Source organism: Corvus moneduloides, chromosome 2, assembly GCF_009650955.1.
Source record: "Corvus moneduloides isolate bCorMon1 chromosome 2, bCorMon1.pri, whole genome shotgun sequence".
Lineage (NCBI taxonomy): Eukaryota > Metazoa > Chordata > Aves > Passeriformes > Corvidae > Corvus > Corvus moneduloides.
In genome coordinates this window covers 29,438,428-29,464,384 of record NC_045477.1, presented here as the reverse complement: position 1 = coordinate 29,464,384, position 25,957 = coordinate 29,438,428, and the positions used below count along the sequence as shown (strand labels likewise).

Sequence of the window (25,957 nt, the reverse complement as noted above, 5' to 3'; positions counted from 1 at the left end):
GCTCCTTTGCACTCCTGTCTACCTTGAAGAAATATTTTGCTTTCCCACACACACCATTTTCACTCACAGAAATCTAAGTATCAAAATACAATTCATGGTCATAGAATAATAAGGGATTCCCACGATCAATGAAGGCTTGGAAGATTGTTAAAAGGTCTGTTAGAAACAGCCTAGGAAAGCAGAGTAAAGGAGGTAGAAACTGGTGTAGCATTGCTCCAGAAAGCTGACAGAGGAAAGCTGCCTTCCTCTTTATGTGTGTATTTAAGGAGAGATATCTTTCTAAGGAAGAAGAAATATTGGGTTGTCAAAAGCCTCTTCAGACCATTATAAACAAGCTATTGAGCAAAAAGTACTGCATATAATAAAATATCTTAATAGAGCAATAACTACCCTTTTGTTCCTTCCTGGTGTCTTCCACATAGGAAGATAAACATTCCCAGGCACAGCTCACAAACAGGCTCTCTCTTTATTCCCAGATTATTGCTGGCAGTCTGGAGCATTCTCTGCAGACACTCAAGGAAACCCACCAGTGATTGTCTTATAGCTAATTCCTATGCTGTAGGAACCCAGAGTGCTGAGAATATTTCTCTGCCTGTTTTTAAGGGTTCTTACCCCCCTGAACAACACTGTTTTAACCTCCAACCTTGGAAAAAATTACCAACAGTCAGACAAGAACTAGAAAATACAGTGGTGTGAATTAGGTGATAGACTACTATGTAAGATTGTCACAGGGTGAAAAATTTAGAGGTTTTGGGCTTCTCTTTGTAGTAAATAGATAAGAGTAAAAAATATCAACATGGAGGATTGTTGTTGTTCTCTAAACCTTCTTCTTCTTCTACTACTCCATGTTGTGCAGTAAAAGTAGTTTGGAATGACTGGATAGAGAATTCTGCAGTTCCTGCCCGTGTTACTGAATAATTGGTAGGAAAGTGAAAATAATATACGTTTTTAGTAAGTATTGGTTAAATTATCTTTAAAAGGCCATGTAAATCTTGATAATTGGACTTCTCTCCTGCTTTCTGTGCTCTGTGTTATGCCTGGGCCACGCTAGTGGCTCTGTTCCTCAGATAAGACTTAATAAACAACTATCCAGCAGCATTGAAACTCCAGGAAAAGTCTCGGTTTATTCTTTGAAACTCCTTGCAAGGACTTTTAGAAAATTCTCTCCCATCAGGAGGGATTTGATTTATGGCATGGTTCAGTGTCACTATTGCAACCATTTTTTTCCCTCAGTCCTGAACAAATCCTTGTCAGTGGCAACTGTACATCACTTGGTTCCAGTAGCATATTGCCTACTGGGAGTGCATCCAGACTGTAGTGTGGTAAAAAGCTTCTCTGCAGCAGCCTCTCACCTATGCAAGATCCTTCTCTGTTCTCCTTCTAGTTCATTCAGCAGCTCTCTCTAGGTAGTATCTCTCTTCAAAACCCTCTCTAAGGGTTATGGCTTCACAGACTGCCCTGGGAATCTAGGGAATGTTCTAGATCACCTTCAAGGTGATCTCAAGTACAAAGCCTGGGCTAGGCTGTCCTCCATTAGGCAATCCATATTCTCCTAGAGAGTACTCACATGTCTCTTAAGTACACAGAATAAACACAAAAACTTTCCATTTGAGGGAAGAACAGGTATTTTTCACACAGGTACTACAAAGATGCACCTGTAAGCACCACACCAGCTTCCTTAAGGAAACTGCTGAGAGCAACTCAAGAGCAGGAGGCAAGGAAAAAGGGCTCAAAGGTTTCTTTGCAGTTTCTTTTCTCTCCAGAAGAAAGACATGAAACTCACACCCACATCTATGCAGAGGAAGCGCAAGTTATGTGCACGTCAATAACAGGCACTGTTACCTCAGCAACAGGCGTAGATTTTCCTGCTTCTCGATCTGTTCATACTTCACAGAAAGTACTAGGTACCCCAAGGACATGTCACTGGAGTAAAAGTTCTGGTGCTCCTGCAAACAGGAAACCAAAATGTATTATTCCCAACACACTTCCTGGAGAAGTTCACCAGGTTATTTTTTTTGCGTACAACCCGTCACTCAAGATTAGTTAATTTTTAATTTAATTAGCAATAGCATGCTTCAAAATGTGCATATGTTGTCTTCCAGACCACTTGACCATCAGTGCATGAGCATATCAGTCAAAGTGCATCCAGTCAGTTCAGTTCCTCCCCACCTGTCCAACATCAGAAGAGCTTCTGAGAAGGAAGAGTATTAGAACATTCAGTAACACATTTTGAAGAAACTGAGTTTCTTGTAAATAAAATCGTATCTTTTGTGGACTTTCCCTGTATCCATTCAGATTCTGCATGACTAAGCAGTGTCTCCCACACATTCAGCTGGATGTGGCTGTGGGAATTTTCTGTCTAAAGAGTAATGATTGCAGGATCAATATGGTATATGGTTGACCTCCAAGAGTGCTCACATCTCAGGAAGGATACAGTCAGTAAGCAAAGAGGTTTTGCAGATGAAGACTGTTCTCCACAGTGCCACTAACACTGCCCGAGCTTTAGCGGAGTGTGCCTGGAACACTGTCACTCAGTCAAACAATGAAACATACTGCAAACATTTTCACAGTCTCTATACATAAGTGGCTGTGGCCATACATTTCTCCTGGGTATACAGCCATGTTCCAGTGTATTTTGTATATTGCTATATCATATATATTGCTATATCATCTCTAACCTCAAAAGGCTAAAGCCTTTTGACACAGGATATGAATGGAAACCTCCAGCACAACAAAAATACTATTTAGGTGAAATCGTGCAGAAATGCCTTGATCGCTCCCACCATCCTAACGGAAAAGCATCCTCATGCATGACACAGAAGTGGGACAGTAAGTTGTATTCAGTTGTACAGTCAAAACTTGCACGATTTGGAGTATGTTCTGTGAAAGGAATACTCCAGGCACAATAAATTAGTGAAGAACTCACTGGGACCAAAGTGTAATTTGGTAAAAAATGTCAGCTCCTTCCTCAGTCTTTTGCCTAGAATATATAGAATATACATATATATGTATATGCCTAGAAGGTCTGCTCTGGCTCTGATAGATCACAACCTCTCTCAACACACTGGTAAGATTGTCTTTTGCTGTCTAAATTTTTTGTATTAGTCATAGTTCTGACTCACTGTCAGAAATAAAGACACATCTAGTGAAATACTCTGATATCTATGAGGACACAGCCAACTTGAAGTTAACAGACATAAACCAATCCTCTCCTTGAAACAAAAAATAGGAATAAGTAAGACTATAGTCACTATCCTAAACCAAAATGTGAAGATGTTGCTATCTAACTTTTTTAAGTATTAAAGATGCCATTGTCCTCGCCTCCTCTTTGAGACAGAAAAAAACCAACACCAGAACTGCCCTGTTACTGACTTATGGACAAGAGGTTCCATGGCTGATCAAACGAGACAGTCTGGAAAAGGTAAGGTCTAAGAGCAGCCAAGATGCACACAGAATAATATGGCCTCTAGCTGCAGTGTTCAAATCACAGAAGTCCAGTGTGATCTGTCACACTGGTCAATAATAGTACATGGGAGGAAAAGCTGAAATCAAAGGAAGCCACAAAGGACAGTTTATTTCTCCTGACCATGACTTTCAGGATACTAACAGATTTTTGGGATGTGAACGAGAATCAGGTGCAGTAACCAAGGGCAGAAAGACAGAGCAGCTGAGGAATAGAGACAGATTCAAGGAACAAAGCAAGACCATGTCCCACAGTGAGTTGAAGTCTAGAATCAAAATTCATAAACCAAAGAAGTCAAATGCCAGGCTGGATGCCCAAGACAGGCTGTAAAGGAAAAAGATGGCACAATGCCAACAAAAAACCAGAACTAGAGGGCAAAGCAAAAGAAGAGGAACCAAAGCCTGAGGTTAGCTGCAGCTAAAAGTAACACTGAGTTGCAAAGACCAGAAATCAAGATGCCTTTTGATGAGATTTCTAAGCCAGACCCCAGCAGATTTGATAGAGAGGGATCTCCGTTGCTTTGGAGACTGGGCTATCAGCACTGCAGCTGACATAGCCAGGCAGAGCTGCACAAATGGGTGCAATCCTCACTGTGGAATGGGCACCAGAATTAGTGGAAGTCTTAAAATAACTGAATTTTTGTCAAAGCCACTCTGGCTATGTAGCTTGATCCTGAATGTAAGCCTGGGGTTTAAACTGAGATCTGAGCAATTGTATGGATGAATAAACCTATAATGTACTCCTTATGACTTTCTTTCTCTGTAAAAACACACAGGCAACAGAAGTCAGACTCAGATTCCTTCAGTGGACAGCAGCCTTTATTGTTACCTGTCCTGGAGTTAGAGAGGAACCATCAAAAGGCTTTACAGTTGATACTGAACATTGCAAGTCAGTGATGACAAGATACCCTGGAGCTGAGATGACCTATGTATTAAGTACAAATTTGTTCAGCCCCAGAAGCAGTTTCTGTAACATTTAATATAGTCTGAAAGCCAGATCTAGATTTCAAATAGATCTCTGTTAAAACAATTAAGTATCTTCCATGGGCCAAGGGAAAAGACTAACAGAACACGCAAGGAATGCTGACAGTTTGCCCAAGAAGTTTTGAAGCCAGTAAGACATCTGCCATCTGCAGCAGCTTTAACCAGCACAAAGAGAGGACAGCATAAAGGAGAAATACATGATTACATATGAATGCATAGCAGAAAGCTTCTCTCATCAGCACTGAGAGCTGCAAGTGCTTGTGAAACTGCACCCTAAGTTTATTTGACTGGCAGTTCCACGGTGTACCTTTACTAAATCCTTCACGGCTTCAGGCTACTTCTCTTCATTGCAGCCTTCAAAAACAACATAGACATTGAATAATTTTCACAGTATAAGACATAAGGTTTTATAGCCTTCTTCCTTAAAGGCTAAATTACTGTGTAATTACTGTGTAATCATCATATAAAATACATGAGGTAAAGAAAAGGAACTGAGCTATGGCTTGAATGTTCCAGCACTTTTTTTGGTGCTTGTTTTACAGGGTCTGCTGTAAGATGTTCTGCAAAAAGTATCACAGAATTGTCCAAGTCTGAGCGATCTACACATGCACACCCACAACAGAGACATGCATATTAAGTCTGTAGTACCACACAATACTTTGATCTCCCATCTTGCTTAAAGGATATTCCCTAAACCATTGTCTATGCCTCCCCCACCACATGATGCTTTCAGACTCTTCTTCAGCTAAGAACTGTTTGCCATTATTCAAAGCATGAGACCTTTCCTGACATTGCTGAAATAATCTTCCCATGTTATCAGCAAAAAAAGGACCCAACACAGCATCAAAATCACTGCTATCACTAACTCTCTGCACTGAAGAAATACTCTTCTAGTGGAAAAGCACTGAGCTCTCACCTTAACTAAGCTTTTAAACCATGGGCAAGGTTTTCTCATCATGGGTAGAGTTTTTTGTGACAAGAGTCCTGTTCACCTTGTTCTTTTCTGACAGTAGCTTGCTCAAAAACTTGCATGTTTAATTGAATATGGACACAACATTCATGTCAGTTAAGGCAAAGAATAAAACACTGGACACCAGAAAAGGAAGAACATAGAAAGAGTTTTTCTGTAGTACTGAGGCACCGATGGTTGGGCACTTCGCAAATGTGAAGCCCGATGACAGAGGAAGTCCTGGATCTAACTCAGAAGGAACAGTGATGATATGACCTTCCTTGAGCAGGACTATGGACAAGATGAGCCCCAGAGGTCCCACCCAACCTCAACTGTTTTGTGATACCAGGTCAGCAGTGAATCCCACAATCAGACTGAAAAAATCATATCCAAATTTGGCTATCATCCTATCTGGCTCTGGAAGCCTTCAAGTACAACCCTAAATTTACCATGACAGAAAAATAATTACAGGTGGCATACTGAAAGCTTCCAGAAGGTTACAGGATAAATGTCCATGAACAAATTACACAGCAGATCTGTCAGTCTTGAGGGGAAACCTCCAGGAAGGCTTCTTTTTTTCCCCTAATTATTTATAGATCATATTAATATCATTTTCCACTGCTGCGGAACAAGATCTGCTACAGAAGATCACTCTGACAAAAGCCCAAATACTGTAGAACAGGTCTCCAGCACTGTGCAAAGCACCACCTATTCCTGGTTTTGAACTTACTGAGCAGTCACTGAGGGAGATCACCGAATAAGATGCAGCGTGAGCATCCTTGTCAGGCTTTCTTACCTCCTTATGCCATGAACCAAATCTCAGAAAAGATCATGGGTTCTTCTCACTTGTTCTTTATGGCTAATATCATCCTGAGATTCAATCTGGTCATCAACCGAATCCCTAAACAGGCCTGCCCAGATGGACCTTAATGGCTGGCCACTTAACATTCACTTTATGAAGTCTAGCTCTGTTTCCCTATGTGTCAAATTGGAATTTTTAAAGTCATGGAACATTTAGCACCAAACTTACTTAAATCAACAGCTATAAAACACATGGTCCAGTTTCATCATATACATTCCGTAATGAAGATACACGGAGGGAAATGGACTGTTCTGCTTCCTAGTGAGGAGCTTGCACTGTCAGTGCTGAAGTCCCCTCTAAAAACAACGCCATTTCCAATACTATTACACTTTTTTCCACTTGTTACCCCAAGGTTGGTATCTGTATAGGAGCCTCAAAAGACCTTCTTAACTAAATAAAAGCATTTCCTGTGCAAATCTTTCTATTAATGCACAGGATGATGCACATTTCACAATGGGACATGACCAATTTAAAACACCACAGATCATATTGTAGCGTGCACCTCATTTACATCAGTTCAAGGCATCATAAGGAACTGAAATGTAGCAGCAGTGCAGACATTTTTAAGTCCACCAGAAAAAGTCTGAGAAACATTTCAGCCTTGTGGCTGGGTGGGCAAAGAAGGCTCTGAAGGTCACCCTTACCTTTCCCAGAAAATGTTTGCGGTACAGCTTGGCTGTAGGGTCACTTTCCAGTTTCACTTTACCACTCCAGGAAAAGGGTACCTCAGACAGAGCTGGACTCAAGCTGGAGAGGTTGTGGCTGGTCCCTTCAATCCAGTAGCCCCCAAACTGGGGAAGGATAATGAGAGGATATGGCCACCCTTTCTGTAATACCTATTCAGAAGGACAGAGAACAAACATTAAAACTGACAAGTCTGTAAGCTGGAAAGCCAATAAGCTGAAAAACCAATGAAGTCAAAGGACAGAGAGAGAAGAGAGCAGTACTAACCTACCTCATGGATGCTGGGGTAAGGAATATACTCCTCTTCTGTCTGAAATCAGAACAGGCCATTAGCAAAAAACATGTGACATCTTTTAAAGTATTATGCTCTCATGATTGTGCAAGCTGTGCCCCCAGCTTCCATTCTGCCCTAGGTCAACCTTAGAGTTTTACTTCAGGACTTAAGGTCAGACTACATTTCCAAGGTCTCAGCATTATCATATAAAACTTTGAGAACAATAAATTTAGGAGTCAGATTTTACCCACCCTCTTCCTTGAAACTACAGAGAATATAGGCATGCAAAAGAAGGAAGCAGGCAAACCATAGACAAATTGGATGTGGTTAGGAGTGACAACCTCTCTCCTTGCCTTCCACACAGTGTTAGACAGCTGCTGTCCTGCAGACAGGGATGACAGTAGGAATGGTAGAAAAAGTGCTGTTATTTACAGTGAGATTGAGGCTGTGTCATCTCCATGGCTGATCTGTGGTATGCATCCGAGCAATGCTGAGGTGTGACTCAGAGAACAGAAGCAGTATCTGAGCCAATTTCTGCCAGTTGGATGCTCCCTCCATCACCACAAAGAGCACTGACTATCTCTGTCAGAATAAAGCTATGTCAGTTCTCTCTGTGACTTTTTTATACGTCATCCCAAGATCAAAGTCAAGTTTGATTTTAAGGTTAGTGGGCCTGAGCTGAGACTGAAGAAATGGAGAGGAAGCATTGAGGATTTAAGATGGGAATCTGTCCTTATTGCCTTAATATTGGGCAAAACAGGTCAACTTTCTAGTAGCATCTCTATGAGTCATCCAGCGGACTACTGAAATAAGTACTATGTGTTTTTATAAATATTATTACAGCTCTTAAATTGAATAAATTTAAGAAACTACTTAATCAAAACTAACACTTTTAATAATAATAAACTCTTACTGGAACCACTTAAATTAGAAAAAGGGAAGTGTTAATTCTACTTCATCCACATAGTTTCACCCTCCTGTGCTGCAACTAGGAAAAAAAAAGAAAATAAAAACGGCAAGTGTAGAAGTGTTCTTGGGATGTTTGTAGACTCCCTGTTCATTCCAGTATGAAATATACTGCAAGCCAGGTCAGTAATTATCTGCCATTCTCAGCAATTTAAGAGGCAATAACGACTTGGCCTGACCTTGAGAGGAGCTGGAAGGGAACACCTTTGTTCATCCAGACGACTCCCCTGGAAACATAAAGTCACAGACAGTGAATCCTGTATTTTAGCAAGTTTGTTTCACTTACCCTCTGTGTCCTTCTTCATATCCTCAATACACATATTTTGTCCCTCTATAAAATCTTCCATTTTAAGTGAAGTTGGAAGATCGGTATAAAAATGAAAAGTGAAGCTAGAACTTGGCCAGTCCCCTAATCTGGCATTAAAACTGAAAAGCTACCCCCAAGCTTACACCTCTTAAAAAGCAGACAACTGGCAGATATTAAAAACAATCTCCCAAACTGATTCTCTAATCTCTTCTAGCTACCTTCCTTCCTATCCCAAGGGGGGAAAAAAAAAAAATTGAATGACTACGAGGTGGGTTGGTACAACAGGGCAAAAGGCTGCCCTAGTTTCTTCCTGAATCAGGAGTTGGCATCCAGACTTGATTTTCCTTCTTAAGGCTATTCCATCCTCTGCCTTCTCACCATGGCAAAGTAGCTCACTTCCACCACACCTCTGCAGCGGAATCACACAAGAATAGGACAATTTTAGTGAAGAGAGCCCCAACATAGACTGAGCAGAGGCCCAGACCAAAATATATGAGGGTCAACAGGCCATAGTCCAAGTGAGCCTCACAGACAGAAGAGTAAGAAGCAGAATTTGCATCATCAGGTAGGAAGGTGAGGACCAGGATTTAAAATGTAGGTTCCTCTTACACACAGTACATGAGTATTCAACTACTGTCACCTAAATCTTGGAACTCTCATACTGGAACATGATGCTGAGACTACATTTCTATGTACCATCAGTGACTGCTTAATGGAGTGGCTAACCAGGGATTCCAGACAGGATAAGCAGCTCTTGACTTTGTTGTGAAAATAAGCAGGATTGGATTGATAACAGCCATGCCTGTGCACATATTCTACAGTGGAACTAGCTTGTCAACTAGATTCTGGTAAAAATAGGTAAATCTCAGAGGAGCTCTACAGTGGAGACCTAGGAGGCTCAGGAATAAAACTTTTGGACAATGTTCCAGCTGTACAGGATGCAAAAACTGCTAGCATAGCACCACTAACACTGAGCAAAAGCAACCTTACTATTGAGGGTTCATAATAACCAGGATGCTCTTTGCAGGAGCAACAAAGAAAAAGAAAGAAACCCAACATCTACTTCACATAAAAACAAGGTTTTAGGAAAATGAGAAAGTTTATTAAAAAAACCTAAGAAGAAGCCATAAGAAAACCTAAACTTTCATGAAATCATGAAGAGCAAGACCTTGAGTACACAACAAATGCTTAACACCTTTAAAAAACTCTTAAAAACATCAGAATTAAACCAGTATGGCTAAACTCCAGGGTAAGGGAGACTAGTTGTGGATGCATGAGGTTATTCTTCAGAAGTCTGAGGTTGAGTTCAATCACAAAAAATAGCAGTAACAACAAATTTCAATTGGTTAAATATAGAAACACAGTAAAGCAAGGAAGGAACAATGAGCAGATAACAAAAAACCAAATTATTTTCCTTAGCTATAATAGGAGAAAGAGGCTTCACATGTTATCTACAGGGTGTCACAAGATCAAACCACAAAAGCTGAGCTTTGAGACAGTTACACTCCCTCCCCAGAAAAATTGTTTTTCTTTTGTGTTTTCAGCAGTGGAGACTAAACAAATACCAGGCTGGAAATACTCTTCATAGCAAAACTTTAGAATGTATGTTTTGAATTGTGATGTCAGTACACAGCACTGACAAAATGAACAACCAACTATTAGGACGTGGTGAGTTGTGAAATTAAGATGGAAAACAGGGTGACAAGAGATCTTTATATTTTGCAGAGGTAGTAACCATTTTGCATTTAGGGAAGTTGTGAAAGTGGAAAAAGTCGAGTGCATGGAATGTACGTGCTAAAGAGTGTTTTGTTGATGTGGTCTCGAGTTTCAGTTGTCAACCTTCTGAGTTGAGGTTCACAAGGAAGACCAGGTTCTGAAACAGGGATGTGGAAAACAGACAGAAAGTCCTGTGCACTGTCAAAACAGGACTGAGACAGGAGGGACACATAGGTACAAAGCAGCAACAAACTGTGGGAAGTACAGGGACACACTGGCTGTGCACAATGAGCTTTCTGCACTTGAAAATGGAGATTGGGAAATTGCAATTTTCTAATATTTCTCTCTCCTTCCTTGGCATTTTTGGCAGATCTGATAATGGCAAGAACTTTCCAGTTTCAAAGGAGGTCCTGGTAGGAGACCAGTATCTCAGCAAGGCCTGAGGGAAAACTTTATGGGCTGCTGTAAAGGAGCTCTGTATCAGAGCCTCTATAGAGAGTACAGGAATGTACCAGCACATTCCATGACTCTGCACTGTTAAGGAAGCTCCTGGTAGCCTGGAAGCAGAAGATATAAGTTCAAATCTACCAACCTCTCCTCTGGAGTGAAGCTTAAGGTAAGAATAATGCAGCCCTGGGCTGTACAGTCCAAAGCTTTATTTTAAAGGCTAACCAGGACCACAGGAAACTTACAGCACAAGTTGTTGCAAGAGTCAAAGCATGGGGAGAACAACTGCTTGATGAACACTGTCATTCCTCAAAACGGAGAGGAATAAACTGCAGCAGTCTCAGCCACTCCTTGAGACATCCTTCTGGTTGGATTTGGTTTGGCTTGCAGCACTGCCTTTAAGGAAAGGCTTTCCCTCACTGTTTCCCTGGGTAGCTTACTGGAGACAGCACCAGTCTGGGAATCTCATATTCCCAAGGTCTTGTACAGGGGAAACACCTGGCCTGAGCAGGATGGAAGAATGAATGACAGAGAAAAAAGTGTCCAGACCCAGAGTCAGGGTCCAACGTGGCGTAACAATACATGATAATGCACATATTTTATGGGGAAAGAGCAGTGCCTTGAGGGAGCCTAGTTCAAAATAGGCAACTTGGATACAAAAGGGGATACAGGAAAAAGAACAATGAAAGTAGTTGTGAGAAAACAAGACTAAAGAATATGAAGAAACCATAAGAATGCAGAACAGAGGTAGTGAACAAAAGCAGTCAAATGAAGAGGCACTGGCTATGCAAACATACGAAGATCTGAAATATCTGAGCTTATTGGATGAAATAAAATTTCCTTGTTTTCCAATTGCCTGCACTGCAAAGCAATCCAGGAACAACACATTACTAAGTGTCCTTAACAGAGTATTTGTTGTGACTGCACTATGTCTGTAAGCACAGAACAAAGTGACCAGTAGCTCATTCATTTCCAAGAAATGTATAATAAAATTGAAGAGAAGGAAAAAAGAGAAAGAAAAAAAAAAAGGCAAACTTCTTTCCCAGATCTCGGGGTTGGTTTCAGTGCAAAAATTAAATTACCTGTTAATTCATCACACAAAATGTGAAATGGCTATCCTAGTTTTCAGTTGAACAATTATACTCCAATCCAATTGTTAAAGTACTCAAAAATCAATTCTATCCTGAGGCTTTTTTGTTATTATTTTATAGGAGAAATGTTCAAGTCTCCTGCTTTGGCTTTTACTCACTTTGATTGCTTATGAAAATCCCATATTTCGTTTGCAAGAATGGTTCAACAAATCTAAAGGATAGTCACAGTCATATGGAAGGAAAGGGAAAGCAAAAACAAACAAAAGAGAAAAAATAACTAGTAAAAATCTTGAAAAAGATAATAAAAATATTAGGAAGAAATATTAGGATAATTTTTTCTTTTGGAAAACATTTAACTTTCAAAAAGTCTGTTAGACAGCAGTTACTGATTCTCCTAGTGCAAGTCAGGTGACAAAACAAGCTTAACTAGAAAAAAACAAATGCTATAAAGGCTTAACAATGGACAGCTAAGAAAACATCATAGATGCAAAATTAGGCAGTCTGCATGCCTTGGAAATTCTCATCACCTCCCTGTTATCTCTCTAACTAAAGAGGTGCAAATCCAGTCAGATTTTCCATATGGTAAACTGGGAGCTGAGAAACACTGACAATCTTAAGCAACAGTCTTCCACTGTGGGACACACGGTAGTGACTCTCTCTTATCCATATTTCAAAAGGCCTGGGAAGGACCGTCATAACCTTTCAATATGTGCTTGAACTGAAGCAGATCTACATGCTCAAGCTTACTTTCCTGCACAGAGTTAAATGAGCCAGGCACACTTACAGAGCTTGCTACTCTAAAGCAGCAAGAATACATCCCAAACATAGTCTGGATGTCAGTAAATTGGTTGCAAGGTCTGTGTCTGTCTACACATGAATACATGGCAGATACACCTTCAGCCCCTCCCTCTCACACTCCTCCTTGCCCAGTCTGCCAAATGGGACTTCAGCCTCTTAACTCTATACTCAGCATTTTGCTGCTACCTTCTACCTCCTCACCTTTATAGTCTCACTAAAGTCTGGCATTTTCCTCATATGCATAATCTGATTACCCAAATTCCAGAAAAGAAGTTAAATGGTTTTGGTAAGTTTAATTTCTGCACATAATAAAAGGCAGGAGTTATGTGCCACGCTATGTGTTATGTTAGGTCAAGGTTAAGCACAGCACTTTAAAGAAGGTGCACCACTCAGGGAAACTATTGGTAACCTGGCAAGGATGCTCTGAGAACACATAATCTGAAAAATTTGAAGACTTTATTGTTGGATATTTAACGTATATAACAAACCTATTATTATATTACTATTTCTTTATCTGATACAGAAAAGTGGAAAAAACCAACTCGGCCCTATTTTAAGTTTATAACATTAAATATGCAGCTAAATGCATGTATTTCTGTGTAAGAATTAAGCCAGAGTCCTTCTTTCTTGCACAAGTTAAAGACAGGACCTATAGTAGTTATTTATTAAACTGTCTGACCTTGCTAAATGCAGTTAGGTTAACATCCCATTATACCTGCTACCCAGCAGAACAGAGTTTCCTGAAGAAGATGCCAGAGATACCTTATTGCGACTTTGATTTTCTCTCAGAATCACACTTCTGCAAAGAACAGACAGAATTATAATAACCTGTGTCTATTGCTTCCATCATGCTGACTGGAAAAATGAACACAGAAAAATGCTTTTGAAATCCCATTGAAGAGTAAGAGATTGAGCCTAGAAGACCTAAAAATTCTGCAAGCCCGCATCAACGGGTATTCTGAGTGAAGTGAAAAGACAAATAGTAGCTGATTATTTGTTTGCTACAAAAAATTAAGAGATCCCAAAGTTTGACAGAATTACTTCTCCTTACCTGCATTTTTTCAATCATCTCAAACAAGTCCGCAGTCTGTGAAAAGGGAAAGACAACAGGGAAAAGTAATTTGACATTTGCAGAAGCTAACATTATCTTCTGGTGACTCAGATACTGAAGAAGCCAACAGTTCCTTCCACATAACAAAGGAACTACTTGTTTGCTGAAGACATGATGGAATTGTTCTTCCGTAATTGGCAGCATGGACAGAACAAGTGGCCAAATTGTCTTCAGTTTGTGTTGCAAAAGCTTGACCTGAAGCCCGGTCAGTTAGGTATCAGGAATTTCTCTATTTCAATAGGTCAGATTGACTTGACACAGTATGGCATAAGAACTGATCAAATTAGCAAGTTTAGGATTCTCACAGAAGGAGGCAACTATAGCTGTAAGACATGCATGCACACGAGCTTGATTTCAGTCATTTCTTCAGCACACGCAACTTCTGCTCAAAGCACACACCAACCCTGGGCCAAACATGGTCTGCTTTTACCTTGTTGGGGACAGCAGGAGTGAGGACACATGGAAAGCCTTCAGTGGGAGAGTCTATAACATCACTGAAACCCTGCACTGCCTCCTCAGACCTCCTGCAAGAGACAGAGGCAGAAAAGGAAAAAAAAGAAAGAAAAAGTTAACTCTTAAGAGAATTCAATATGTCAGTGCTTGCCTGCAGTGTCTCCTTTGCCTTCTGCTTACCATTCCTCTCCCCAGGCCATTTCTTGCCTGTAAGGAAGCTGTCATTCCCTGTGAGAATCCCAGAGGCGGCTGAACTTGCAAACATCCTGGATGTAGCAGCAAAAATTTTCTGGCTTCTGACTGCTCTGTCTCTGCTCACATACAATATTTTCCTCACAACTGTCATGTAAGTGCTGAATGATCTTTCTCTGCCAAGTTCCTCTTCCATCATGGATTTGGAGCACAATAAAGACGTCTCATGAGAAGCTTTGTAATCAGATCTCACAACAGAACCATATCAAAAAGGATGAAAGTAGTTCTGAACCACCACTGAAATCAACTCCTAAAGGACAGCCCCAGCTGCCACAGCCTGGGTATTAGTCTCAAAGACAGGAGCATAACAGAGATGGCACTAGAACAGAACTGGTAACACCCTACAGAGAGGCAGGCACAGTTCTGTGTTACCACTGCTGGTACAGCCAGCATGGAGATTAGGTGAGCTTTTGTTTGCACATCTGCTATGGAAAATATGTTAGTACTATGGTCCCTGCTGGAGCAGCAGTGTGTACAAACAGAGAAGTGCGTACATTCAAAGAAGAGAAAATAAAAAGCCATACAAACAATATGCTGTAGTTTAGAAGACATATATAGCATTGCCCACGGCACTACAGACAGTCTCACTGCCAGCTGCACCTCTCCTGCTGTTACTTAATAAACATTCCATGCCACTCACAGTTTTTACTAGCAGTCACAAACTGAGGTTAAGCCATGGTGAAGGCCACATAGGTGAGGCTGGGAACTAAGCACAGGTTTACAAGAGACAGGACTCATTTACTTTGTAATGCAATCATGAATGTGATTTTTATGTGGTCATAGAATCACAGAAGGGTTTGGGTTGGAAGCAACCTTAAAGATCATCCAGTTCCAACCCCTCTGCCAGATGTCACCTACTACATCAGATCGCTCAGGGCCCCATCCAACCTGGTCTTGAACACTTCCAGAGATGGGCCATCCACAGCTTCTCTGGGCAACTTGTTCCAACGCGTCGCTATCCTCTGAGTAAAGAATTTCTTCCTAACATGTAATATAAATCTCTTTTCTTTTAGTTTAAAACTGTTCCCCCTTGTCCTGTCACTACCTGCCCGGGAAAAAGTCGCTCTTCCTTTTTAATAAGCCCTTCTTAAGTACTAGAAGGAAGGTCTGCCCTGGTCCTTCTTTTCTCCATGCTGAACAACCCCAGCTCTCTCAGCCTGTATTTGTAGGAGAGGAGCTCCAGCCCTCAGATCATACTTGTGGCCTCCTCTAGACCTACTCTAACAGGTCCACATCTCTCTTGTGCTGGGGATCCCAGAGCTGGGTGAAGTATTCCACGTGGGGTCTCACAATAGCAGAGTAGAGAGGGAAAATCACCTCTCTCAACCTGCTGGCCACTCCTCTCCTGATGCAGCCCAGGATATGTTTGGCTTTCTGGGCTGTAAGCACACTCTGCAGGCTCAGGTCTAGCTTTTCCTCTACCAGAACCCCCAAGTCCTTCTCCACAGGGCTGCTCTCAATGAGTTAATCTCCCACTCTGTGCCCACGTCTGGGATTGCTCTGAACCAGGTGCAGCACACTGCACTTGGACTTGTTGAACTTCACGAGATTCTCACAGGACCACTCGTCAAGCTTGTCCAGGTCCCTCTGGATGGTCCCTTCTTCTGTTGTGTCAACCACACCCCTCAGCTCTGTGTCATCTGCAGACTTGCTGAGGGTGCACTCAGTCCCACTGTCTATGCCATTGATAAGAGATACTAAAGATCACCAGTCCCAAGACAGAGCTCGAGAGACACCATTCATCACTGGCCATACAACCATCACACAATACATATAATAATCCTATAACGCAATCAAGAATTGCTGTCCTGAGGCTATCAGATGCACGACTGCTACTGCTTCCATGCTGAGACTGGTCATGCAGACCCTTGCTTTGAAAGCAGTGGCTACACTCCCTCTTGTACGGAGGTACAACATATTTCTGTAATCTTGAAACTACTCTATCACAAGCTCTTAGAATCATAACGCTCACCAGTTCTCTGACAATTCACAGTTCATTCTAGTGGCCCAATGGCATCATGTAACTTGCATATAGGCTCCTCCACACAAAGTAACACAATGCTTCCATCCCACAGTTTTCTCCTGAAATTCGAATGAGAGAGATCTGTGTAATGCACCTAGAAATTAATGCCATAAAATACCTGGGAGGGAAGATGTAGGAGTTAGTCTTGAAAACCTAAAATAAATATTTAAATAGTTTGATGGCAAATGTAATTTAAATTAATATTAATACTATACTAATACATGCTTTATTTATCATCTTATTCATTTACTTGAAGAATGTTTGGGATGAGCAAAATTTATGTCCAAGGCAGTAGATGAAACATTTTCACTGTCTCTTAAGTTTCTGTTCCGTGAGCCCTAAAAAGGTAAGAGCTTAATTTGATAAATTCTTGTTTTCAGAAAGAAGTGTAACAATAGAACCTTTTGTGCAACTGGATGTCCTGGGGCCTTGTTGCATGCTAGTGTTTTCTTTGGCATGTCGCTGAGTTGAATGCTGAATCATTCAGAGGAGTTAAATACACACCTGCATCACGGAAATCTGGCGGTTCCTACATGAGGTCAGTGTGGCCAGTCCTGCCCCTGTCCTCTCACCATGAATTCATCTCAACACTTTGGACTGACTGGAAAACTTTGGGCAGAAACTGTTCCTTACCACTGAATCCTAGTACAGTTCTATTGTCCAGCTGAGTCCAGAAGATGCCAAATTCATCAGTCTTACCATACATTTAGAGATGTTCACAATTCTGTAATTATCCCAAATTAGGAATATGCCTCGGGCCTTTAAAAATCCTAGAGAATACCTTAGATTTCACATTATCTTTAATAAAATATCACAAAAAATTGGGGCTATTATAATTATTGCTTTAAAGTCCACATTCAGTTTCTGGAATTTTTAATTTCTGGAACGAAATGCACTAGACTGTATTACAGAAAGGGAACATACTTCTTTTAAAATTGGAACTTCAAACTCTTTGATCACAGAAAAGAAGAACATCATCCTTCTGAAAAAGGAAAGAAATTCTGCAGATTGGGAGAGGAATATTTATGTGCAAATGTATACTTGCTGAAGCTTTATTCTTAGGACACGGCAACAAGGGGAAGCATAAGGCCTAGAAAATGCAGAAGGCTAAATTGGGATTTTACTATTGACAGTAGCCAGTGCATTAATTTCAATCAGGCAGTCAAACTAAATGTAGGCAATGCTGATCCACTGATAAATTCCACTCTCAATTCTGAAATGGAACAAGAAGAACCTGTGCAGATCTCTAAGCCACTACAACTCTTCTCACGCCTTCTATTCCTGTCTTGCAGCATCGTCTGCTATTTCAGTCACGGGATCTCTCTACCCAGCTTCCAAAATCATTGCTATCTGCTGTAGCTGAGCCAGTTCAATAACATAGTCAATGCAAATATTTGCTCTAAGAAAAACACAAATTGGACAGAATTTCATACATTCTTTCATAAATATTCCAGAGCACACGGGGTTTTGTTGAACTCTAAAAGACAAGTGCCCCAAATCCTCAGGTAAGTGTTTTCCTGAAAGTTCACAGGGAAGCAGGTGTATAGCTGTTGTAAATACTTTTGCTAATCTGGAAGCCTTCCAACAGGAGAAACACCACAGCATGATTTGCAGCTATCTATGGAACAACAATCAGTATAATAATTGGTGTCCCAGCCTGATAAGAGTTTCTTGCAGGGAGACACTAATACATTTTTTAAATCCTTCACTAGAAGGGACAGGCAATTCCAAAGAACTGAAGGTAATGTGAGAGAAGAACAGGCCTGAAATGCTCGTAATGAAAATTCTGGACAACCACTTCTCTTGAGCAACACCTTCTGTTGTTTCACTCCCTTGTTCCTGCCTTAGAGAGATGCGTTTGCTTTACCAAATACAATTGTTAGGTATTTGGTGGAGACAGCTGAAAACATGACACGAATAGCCCTACTCTCAGAACACCTGTACAGCTTTGAAATTTGCTTACACATAGATTCCTCGAACTCAAGAGAATTAATTACTGAAGCAGAGCTAGGAAAAGGAAGCAACCACTACAGATGAAAGGCGTTTTGCTCTCAGCTGGTCACAAACTTTTTGCCCACAGACTTTGACTTCCAGTAAGGAACCTCTCTTCCACCCGAACTCCTCTCTGGCTCTCTCCCGTGGAGGCCGCCGCTCCCATTCGTGGGCAGCCTGTGCTAAGGACTTCGTGCACCCACAAAGAGGTGGGCAGAGTACCGGGAGGGCCTGGAGAACCCCGCCAGCTCTTCCTGCCTGCCAGGTACTGCCCTACGGGGCAAGAGAAAGGAGAACTCCAGAGAGAAACTAATCTTAATTGAGAAGTCCCAGTCGGAGAGATGCCCCACTCCCACGACGGCAGAAGAAAGCCCGCCGAGCCTCCCTCATTCCCTCCCAGGAGAGGAGCACCCGATGCCGCCCCATGGCCCGCCTCCCCCGGCCGGAGCGGGGCCGGGAGGGACGGAGGGAGGCAGCGAGGGCCGGGCCCACAGCCAGAGCCGGACCTGCTGGCTGGGTACGGCCATCGCCTTCTCCCCTCCCCGGCTCTCCGCCCTTCCAGCCAACCCGCGAGGACTCTTCCTGCTGCTCCAGCACTGCGCTCCAAACGCCGGCAGCCGCTGCCCTCCCCGTCCCCGGGCTGCCCGGGAAAGGCAGGGCCCCAGGCCCCGCGGCCGCCGGCACCGGTCCCGGTACCTACCCTCCGCTGGCTCCGGCAGGGAAGCCGTGCTCCCGGGAAAACATGCTGGACTGCTCCGCTGAGTCAGCTCCCGGGTTCCCTCCTCGGGAGCCTGCTCTCCCCCGGCCTCGCCATGAAGAAGGGCACAGGCTGCCTGCCGGCCCCCTGCGAAGCCGCGGCTCCCGCCCCCACCCCTCCTCTTCCTCCCGGGCCGGGATTCACCGGATAGACAGGAAAGGGGCCCGCACGGCCGGGACCGGGCCCGGCGGGCAGCGGCTCTGGAGAGGACGGAGGGGAGGAGGAGGAGGAGGAGGAGGGATGGAAGAAGGGGAGACAAGGGGGGATGGGGTGATGACTTCTGCCCCTCCTCCGCTGTGGCAGAGCGGTTCCCCCTGGAGCCCCCCGTTTTGGGAGCCCATGGATGGCGCACAGCATGCAGGAGCAGCTGGTGGGACAGCCGGGCCAGGGACGCTGCTCTCCGGGCTGTCCGTGAGGGTAGCACAGCCACAGCCTAGACAGGGACAGCAGAGCCGTCCCTTGTTCAACTCTGCTGTAGAACAAGATCATATCTCCAGGCTCTCAGTGTCCAGTGAGGAAAGTGAGCATCAAAGCAGTTCTCCAGAAATCCCCATTCTCTTCAAGGGAAGGCTAGGAAGATACTAAACCCACTAAATCCAAATCCTTGGCATTTGGAGCTGACCTACATCAAGTACCACAGAGATTTGGCTCTGCACCCCTTATGAAATAGCTCCCTGATCCAACGTGAAAACTAGGGAAGCTCAAATTTTCAGGGGTCACAAACCCCTTGACCACATGTATTTGCATTGACTCATCAACAGATCATCATTCCTGACAAAAAAACTGAGCACGAGAAGATGGTCTGTCATAGCAAGAATATGCATGTACCTGTGTTTAAATGAGAACACGGAGTTCTTCTGGACACGTATTTTTTCCTGTGCTTGTCAGTTTCATTCCACAGGATGATGTCATGTTTTCTCTTTGCATCAAGACCTAAAAAAGCAGCAGCTACAACCTTACGCCAAATGTCAGCCTCGCACCGGGTTTGTTCTAACTCATGAAGGGGACATAAGGAAACACAGAACAGGAGACAGAATTTGCCAGAAAGCTAGAAAGATGCAAAAGAAGAGTGCAAACAGTATACAGACAGACCAGACAGAAAATATGAGATAGCAGATAGAGATGGGGAAGAAAATGAAAATGCAGAGAGCAAGGAGTTATATCAAAGTTTTAGGGATGAATGCAGCATTTTTATCATAATGCTTCCTATAAACTGTACTCATGAAAGACCTGCATAGAAATGATTATGAGGACTCCAAGGGTCTGTGGGTGGGCAAAGAGACTGTAAGGAGCAAGGAATCAAAATAGGTCACAACTTTGAATGGACAAAGAAAGGGCCCGCTTGCTGTTTTTAGTAACTTGCATGAAGTCCAGGTGACTCAATTTCCTCTTGTCTACCTCTTTTAATTCCCCAGAAGATCTGATGCTGGAGCATGGGCCAATTAATACATCCTCACTCCAACCCAAATGCCTCACAGATGGGCCCAGGGCACTGAATACAGCAGCTGCCCTCTGAGCAAGCAGGTCTTACTCATTCACCTGAATCTCTGAGCTGAGATGTGACTCGACCAAGGCAAAGAGCCAAGCTTGCCATTTCTGCTGCATCTAGGAAGGAGGAAGAGACATTATTTTTTGCTGTTAGAGAGAGCTGCCAGCAGTAACTACTGCCCTCCCCCATCTCAGGGTCATTATCAGCAGCACTATCAAGCCTGGCCATGGTGAAATCAAAGCATACAGAGAGGCTCAGGTCTTTCTGCCATTCTTATTCTTCGGCAGCTTGCCACGACAGACAAGAGCCAACTTTGTTCACATACAAAACCACACTGAGCTCAGCTTTCATTTAACTGTCTCACAGCTTTACCTAACCTTCTGTCTAACTCCAGTTGTGTACAAAGCCCTCAACATGCATAAGCAAAACAGCAAACAATTATTAAATACCCTAATTGCTGCTCTAATTAGCCTCCTTTAGCAATAACAATATGAATAAATCATATGTAGGCAAATCACAGGACCCCTTTCTGTTCCTCAACTTACAATCAAGGTAACGACTGTTACTATTTACCCTGCTGATGCAAAAATATCACCTAATGTAAGCCTGGAGTTCTACTAAGTAGAATCAGCTCCTATTGATACTTGCATTCTTATATGACTAATCCAGTGTACTCACAGTCTCAGATTTTAATCCCTATACGTGTCCATACTTGCATAGTTCGTGATGCATTTTATAGTTATTGCATGTTTCAGGGACTGGCATATAAGTTTTTGTTCTTTCAGGTATCCTTGTAGGCACGTTAATATACGTATCACAGTAATTGGTGTCTATACCTTTTGCTATGTATTTTCCCAAATTTTGTTAGCAGATTTTTTCCATGCGTTTAATTTTATTAGCATTTTATCTTGCTCTCATAGGAAAAGTCTGTGTTAGCTGTAACACAGAAACTGGTCCCTGCAATTCTGTTAATTGAGTCATTGTAAGAACATCAGCAGCTCCATGGAAGCTGCGCAGTACCACATAAACACAGCAGTATATCCTTCAAGGGTAAACTCTTCAGGGCAAAACCTGTAATTTTTTAAGTTTTATTTCAATATTACACAAACTCATAGCTGCATCCACAGACAGAAATATACATGTTTTCACATCAGCTGTTTCCACAGATCTGTGCACACAGCTTCTAAATATAGCACCGGGTGTGCACAGACAGCACCTCCCGCAGTGCACTTGGACTCCTCATTTTGTGTCCAGGACTGACATAATCAGGGTGGGATTCCTTTGAGTCTGGGCAGACCCTGTTTCATGCCCCTCTATCCCTTTAGTTTGTTTCATTTCCTACACAGACATCCGCTCTCCCCACCTCCACTCTCCCTTTCTCTCTCTGCAACTGCTTCTCTACACAATGCAGAATAGCACAATGTCTTTTAAAAAGCACACAGACACTTTCCCTGATGAGGCTGAAACTGCCCCAAACTCTATCCATTACACAACGCCACGTAAGCAGCAGAGAAGATCTGGATCAACCCTCCCCCACCTATCTTTGCTCCCATTCCTTCTAGATGCAAAATATTTTTAATTGGCATTGCAAGCAAGATGAGAATAAAAGCAGCTAAGCTGTTCATCCCCTACCTGAGCAAGGATCTCTCATCCCCAGCTGGTGAGCAGATGGAGACAGGGAACCCAGCTGCTCTCCTTTCCTTGCACTATCAATTATTCACGTAGGTTGCAGTGTCCTCCCTCTCCCTCCCTCCCTCCCTTTCTCTTCCGCTGCCCCCACCTGCAGCTGAATGGAGATCGAGCAGGTCGGTGCTGTCACACTTGAAACTAGAGATCATTGTCGACTGAACAGCCAGCCTGTGGAGCAGCTGTGCTCTTAAGCAGAGAAGATTTGCCCTGGCAGAAGGGGACAGACTGGCAGCTCCAGAGGTGGAAGACAGGCAGCTCTGTACATCCACATCCTGCTCCCTGTGCTTCTAATCCCAGACCTGCAGGGATGACCTTTACAAATGAGAGAGGGTTTTTGCTTTTTTTTACCATAGAAAAGCACATTTTTCTAGTCCTCTCAAGTATAATGACAGTTATTTGGTGACAGTGAACTGGGTTATGCGAATTCATGTATATAAGATCAGAGTAGGAAGGGAAAGTAGAAGACTGGAAAAATCTGAAACATGATTACGTAGTACTGATGTAGTCCCATAGCAAAGGCACTGGGAGAGGATAATTTAAGGGGACAGGATGACATGGTACTTTCTGTAAATGCTTTTGGAAATCATGAGTCATGAGACGGACCTGTGGGTTGGAATGATTGTTCAGTCACAATTGTTGTTGATAATTAAAGGATTCTTATGTGGTACCAGTCTTCGGCAAAGGTAAAATGAGTTCTGGCAGACCTAGGTCAAGGTGTTTAAAGCATTTTGCCTTTGTAGAGGGCTACTACCCACAACTGGGTGAATGTTCTAGATCTGCCTCACAGCAAAATTAGGTTCAAGTCCCAGGACAAATTAACCACTCCATTTCGCACAGGAGTAGCTCACCCTGAATCATCCTGGTCCCATCAGTCTGCTGGGGCACCCTCCTGCTGTGTCATCTCAAACATCACAGTAATTTGTTCTGTCAATTCTTCCCACGACCATAGCTGTGGCAGAATCACCACAAATAAAAACCCCACCACACTAGGATGCTCAAATAGTAGGTCATCAAGGCTTTTCTGCCCTATTTAACTTTTCCCATCTTTTGAAAAAAAAATGTCTGCAGGAATTTTACCAGAAGTAGTAAAGAGTTTCCTGAAATTGCATTAAAAATAAAATGCCTAATAGAAAATGTTGGTATTGCAACCACAATTGTGAGTAAAACTCCTGAAAACCAGCAGCTCTTTTTAAGAGGGCACTGGGATTGTGTTTAATTATCTTCTTGTTTTCGAAACTCTACAGATCAAGCTTTGTCAAGCATTTCTCCACAATTCTGCAGGCTGGAAATATTTAATTTTAGATAAAGTCATCACCTTTTTGTTTTCATGTGAGCATTGGAACCACCAAGTTCTACAGATGGAACAACAACAAATTTTCCGAAGATTTGTTTTGTGCAGTTGTTCCAGGTCCAAGAACTCTAATTCAGTCTGCTGGAGCACTTACAAGACCCTTCTCTTGTGCTGAATCTTTGATGAGGTTCACTTTGATACCTTTACCTCCTTTGGATCTTTTTTCCCAGTTGACTATTTTAATTAAATTTATAGGAACCTTTTATCCGAAGTAACAGGAAAAAAATTCTCTTTGATATACTTATCAAAGAGATAATTATCAAATTATCAGAACATAATTTTAAGAAAAATCAAATCAACAGATTATCTTTGAGACCTTGATACCCTCATTTTGGTAGAAGGTAACTATTCTGGAAGTTACAAAGGGATAATGTTATACATGCACAGACAGACTGTCTAAAGTGTGCTTTATTTCCAGAAAAGTAGATTAAGAACAAGACATGGTAAAACTCAATAAAAGAAAATCAGCATTGTAAATATTAGAAAAGCAGTCATTTTTGGCTTTTCAGTAAGCAGCAAATATCAATACCTGTGCATCTACCTACAGATATAGGAACATAAATTTACACACTTTTTTCTGAATATTAGACTCATATTTGGACTAATTGTATGACTATTTTGGTATCTTACAATTTAGTATTATTTGTATTATATACAATATACAATTTATATACTATATATATACAATTTATATACTATATATGATTTAGTATTATTAGTATTATATACTCAAAATTAGTATTATTCATAACCTAATCAATACAATTATAACATCCTGCCATTTATACAAATCTTTAAGTCACCCTTAGATTATAAACTGACTGGGTCTTCCCATATGTCTGTAAAGACTGTAGAATAAATTGTTTCCATATAAATACTAACACTTCACATTTCCTTGCCACCTTTATTTGAGTATCTCACAATACATTACTGATATTGGTTCCTGTTATTAGCAGTGTTCCCCATAAGAATAAACTGGCACAGAGATACTGACCCTCACTATCGCCCAGGGTCAGAAAAAGGAAACAGAGCTCTGAGTCCATCAGTACAGTTGTATAAACAGCTTGAGCTGCCTGCATGCCATGCTGACAGAGGAGAGGCCCACTCTGATCAGCCAGTGGATCCAGATGACATCCTGAATGCCAGTGCTGGTGCAATTAAGGGGACTGGAACAAGTGGCCAGTGATGGAAACGGGATATGGCAGGACTACTTTGCAAGCAACTGAATTTTAAACAGTCCCATGACAGTGCAGTATCAATCTCTCAGCAGAGCCCTTAGATAACAACTCAGTTTATTTTCAAGCTTTGAGCAAAGTTGCCTGCTAGTAAAACTTAATTATATGAGAAATATTTATCAGTTTATCTGTCTGTCAGTACTGTATGAATTGGGGGGATTTTGACAGTATAACTTTGGATATTTATCAACAGGGAAAATTCATTAGGAAGGAAATTATGGGATTACTTGCTGATTTCAGAGATGACTGGAATGGCCACAATTCAGAAAAGATGAAACAGCTCCTCCACAGAAGTGACATCTACGTTCATCACTGTAGGCACAGCAGAAAGACAAGTGACAACATTCAGGTTGCACCAAGGAAAATTTCAGCTGTATTCAAGGAAACTTTTGTTCTTCCTATGAGGTTGATTCAGAACTGAGAAGTGCTGAGAGAGACTGAGTAATATCATTCTTGGAGATCTTCAGAAAATGTATATACAAGGCCCTTCTAGCTTTGAAGTTGACCATTTTGTGCACAGTAATTGACCTAAATGAGACCTTTTCATACTAATTTATTCTATGGTTTTATTCACTGCATGATAGAAAATCCATGGCATAAAGTGTTCAAAAGCTCAAAGTTCATCATTTCAGCGCAATATGTAAGAGCTTCAAGTTCTTCAGTGTATCAAATCGTAACCAAGTCAAAATTCTTCACCAATGTCTTCCACCCAGAAATCAAGTTCTCTAATCATTCAGCAGGTAAAAACTTTCTTGGCATATGTGAAAGTACTTGGATAATCAGAGTTTGTATCATCCAGCAAGTCTTGCCCTGGACATATATCACAGGGATGCAACAAGAGGATAACTCAGGGAGATGGAAAACACAAGATGTGAGGACAGCTCTAGCAGAGGAACGCACTCTAATTAAAGACCATATTTTGCAAACAGTACTGCAGTATCTATATAATAATCATGGTTAAGAGAAAGGACTTACTTCTAGGCTTTACTGCACCATTAACTTCATAATTGGCTTTAACTAATAAATTTAACAAAGGAAAACTCTCTACACTCTCAGTAAGCCCAG

At 41.9% G+C, this 25,957-nt stretch overlaps 1 protein-coding gene across 15 annotated transcripts in view; it reads right to left on the bottom strand.

Annotated features, from left to right (window-relative positions):
• LOC116439386 (rap1 GTPase-activating protein 1-like) overlaps positions 1 to 22,380 on the bottom strand; it is a 55,769-nt gene extending 33,389 nt beyond the window's left edge. For 4 of the 15 annotated variants that reach the window (XR_004238140.1, XR_004238141.1, XM_032098841.1 and 1 more), the window contains exons 1-7: positions 19,072 to 19,340; positions 14,082 to 14,175; positions 13,592 to 13,627; positions 8,361 to 8,408; positions 7,213 to 7,251; positions 6,902 to 7,093; positions 1,843 to 1,946 (exon numbers count right to left, since the gene is read on the bottom strand). Coding sequence is in view for 9 of the 15 variants with exons in the window: in XM_032098841.1 (XP_031954732.1) it covers positions 1,843 to 1,946; positions 6,902 to 7,093; positions 7,213 to 7,251; positions 8,361 to 8,408; positions 13,592 to 13,627; positions 14,082 to 14,175; positions 19,072 to 19,115 (557 nt within the window). In the remaining 6 variants the exon portion in view is untranslated. Of the gene's footprint in view, positions 1 to 1,842; positions 1,947 to 6,901; positions 7,094 to 7,212; positions 7,252 to 8,360; positions 8,409 to 13,591; positions 13,628 to 14,081; positions 14,176 to 19,071; positions 19,345 to 22,249 lie in introns of those variants that run through there. The other 11 variants (XM_032098837.1, XM_032098839.1, XM_032098836.1 and 8 more) reach the window with 6 other exon arrangements.
• Positions 22,381 to 25,957: the final 3,577 nt, after the last annotated feature.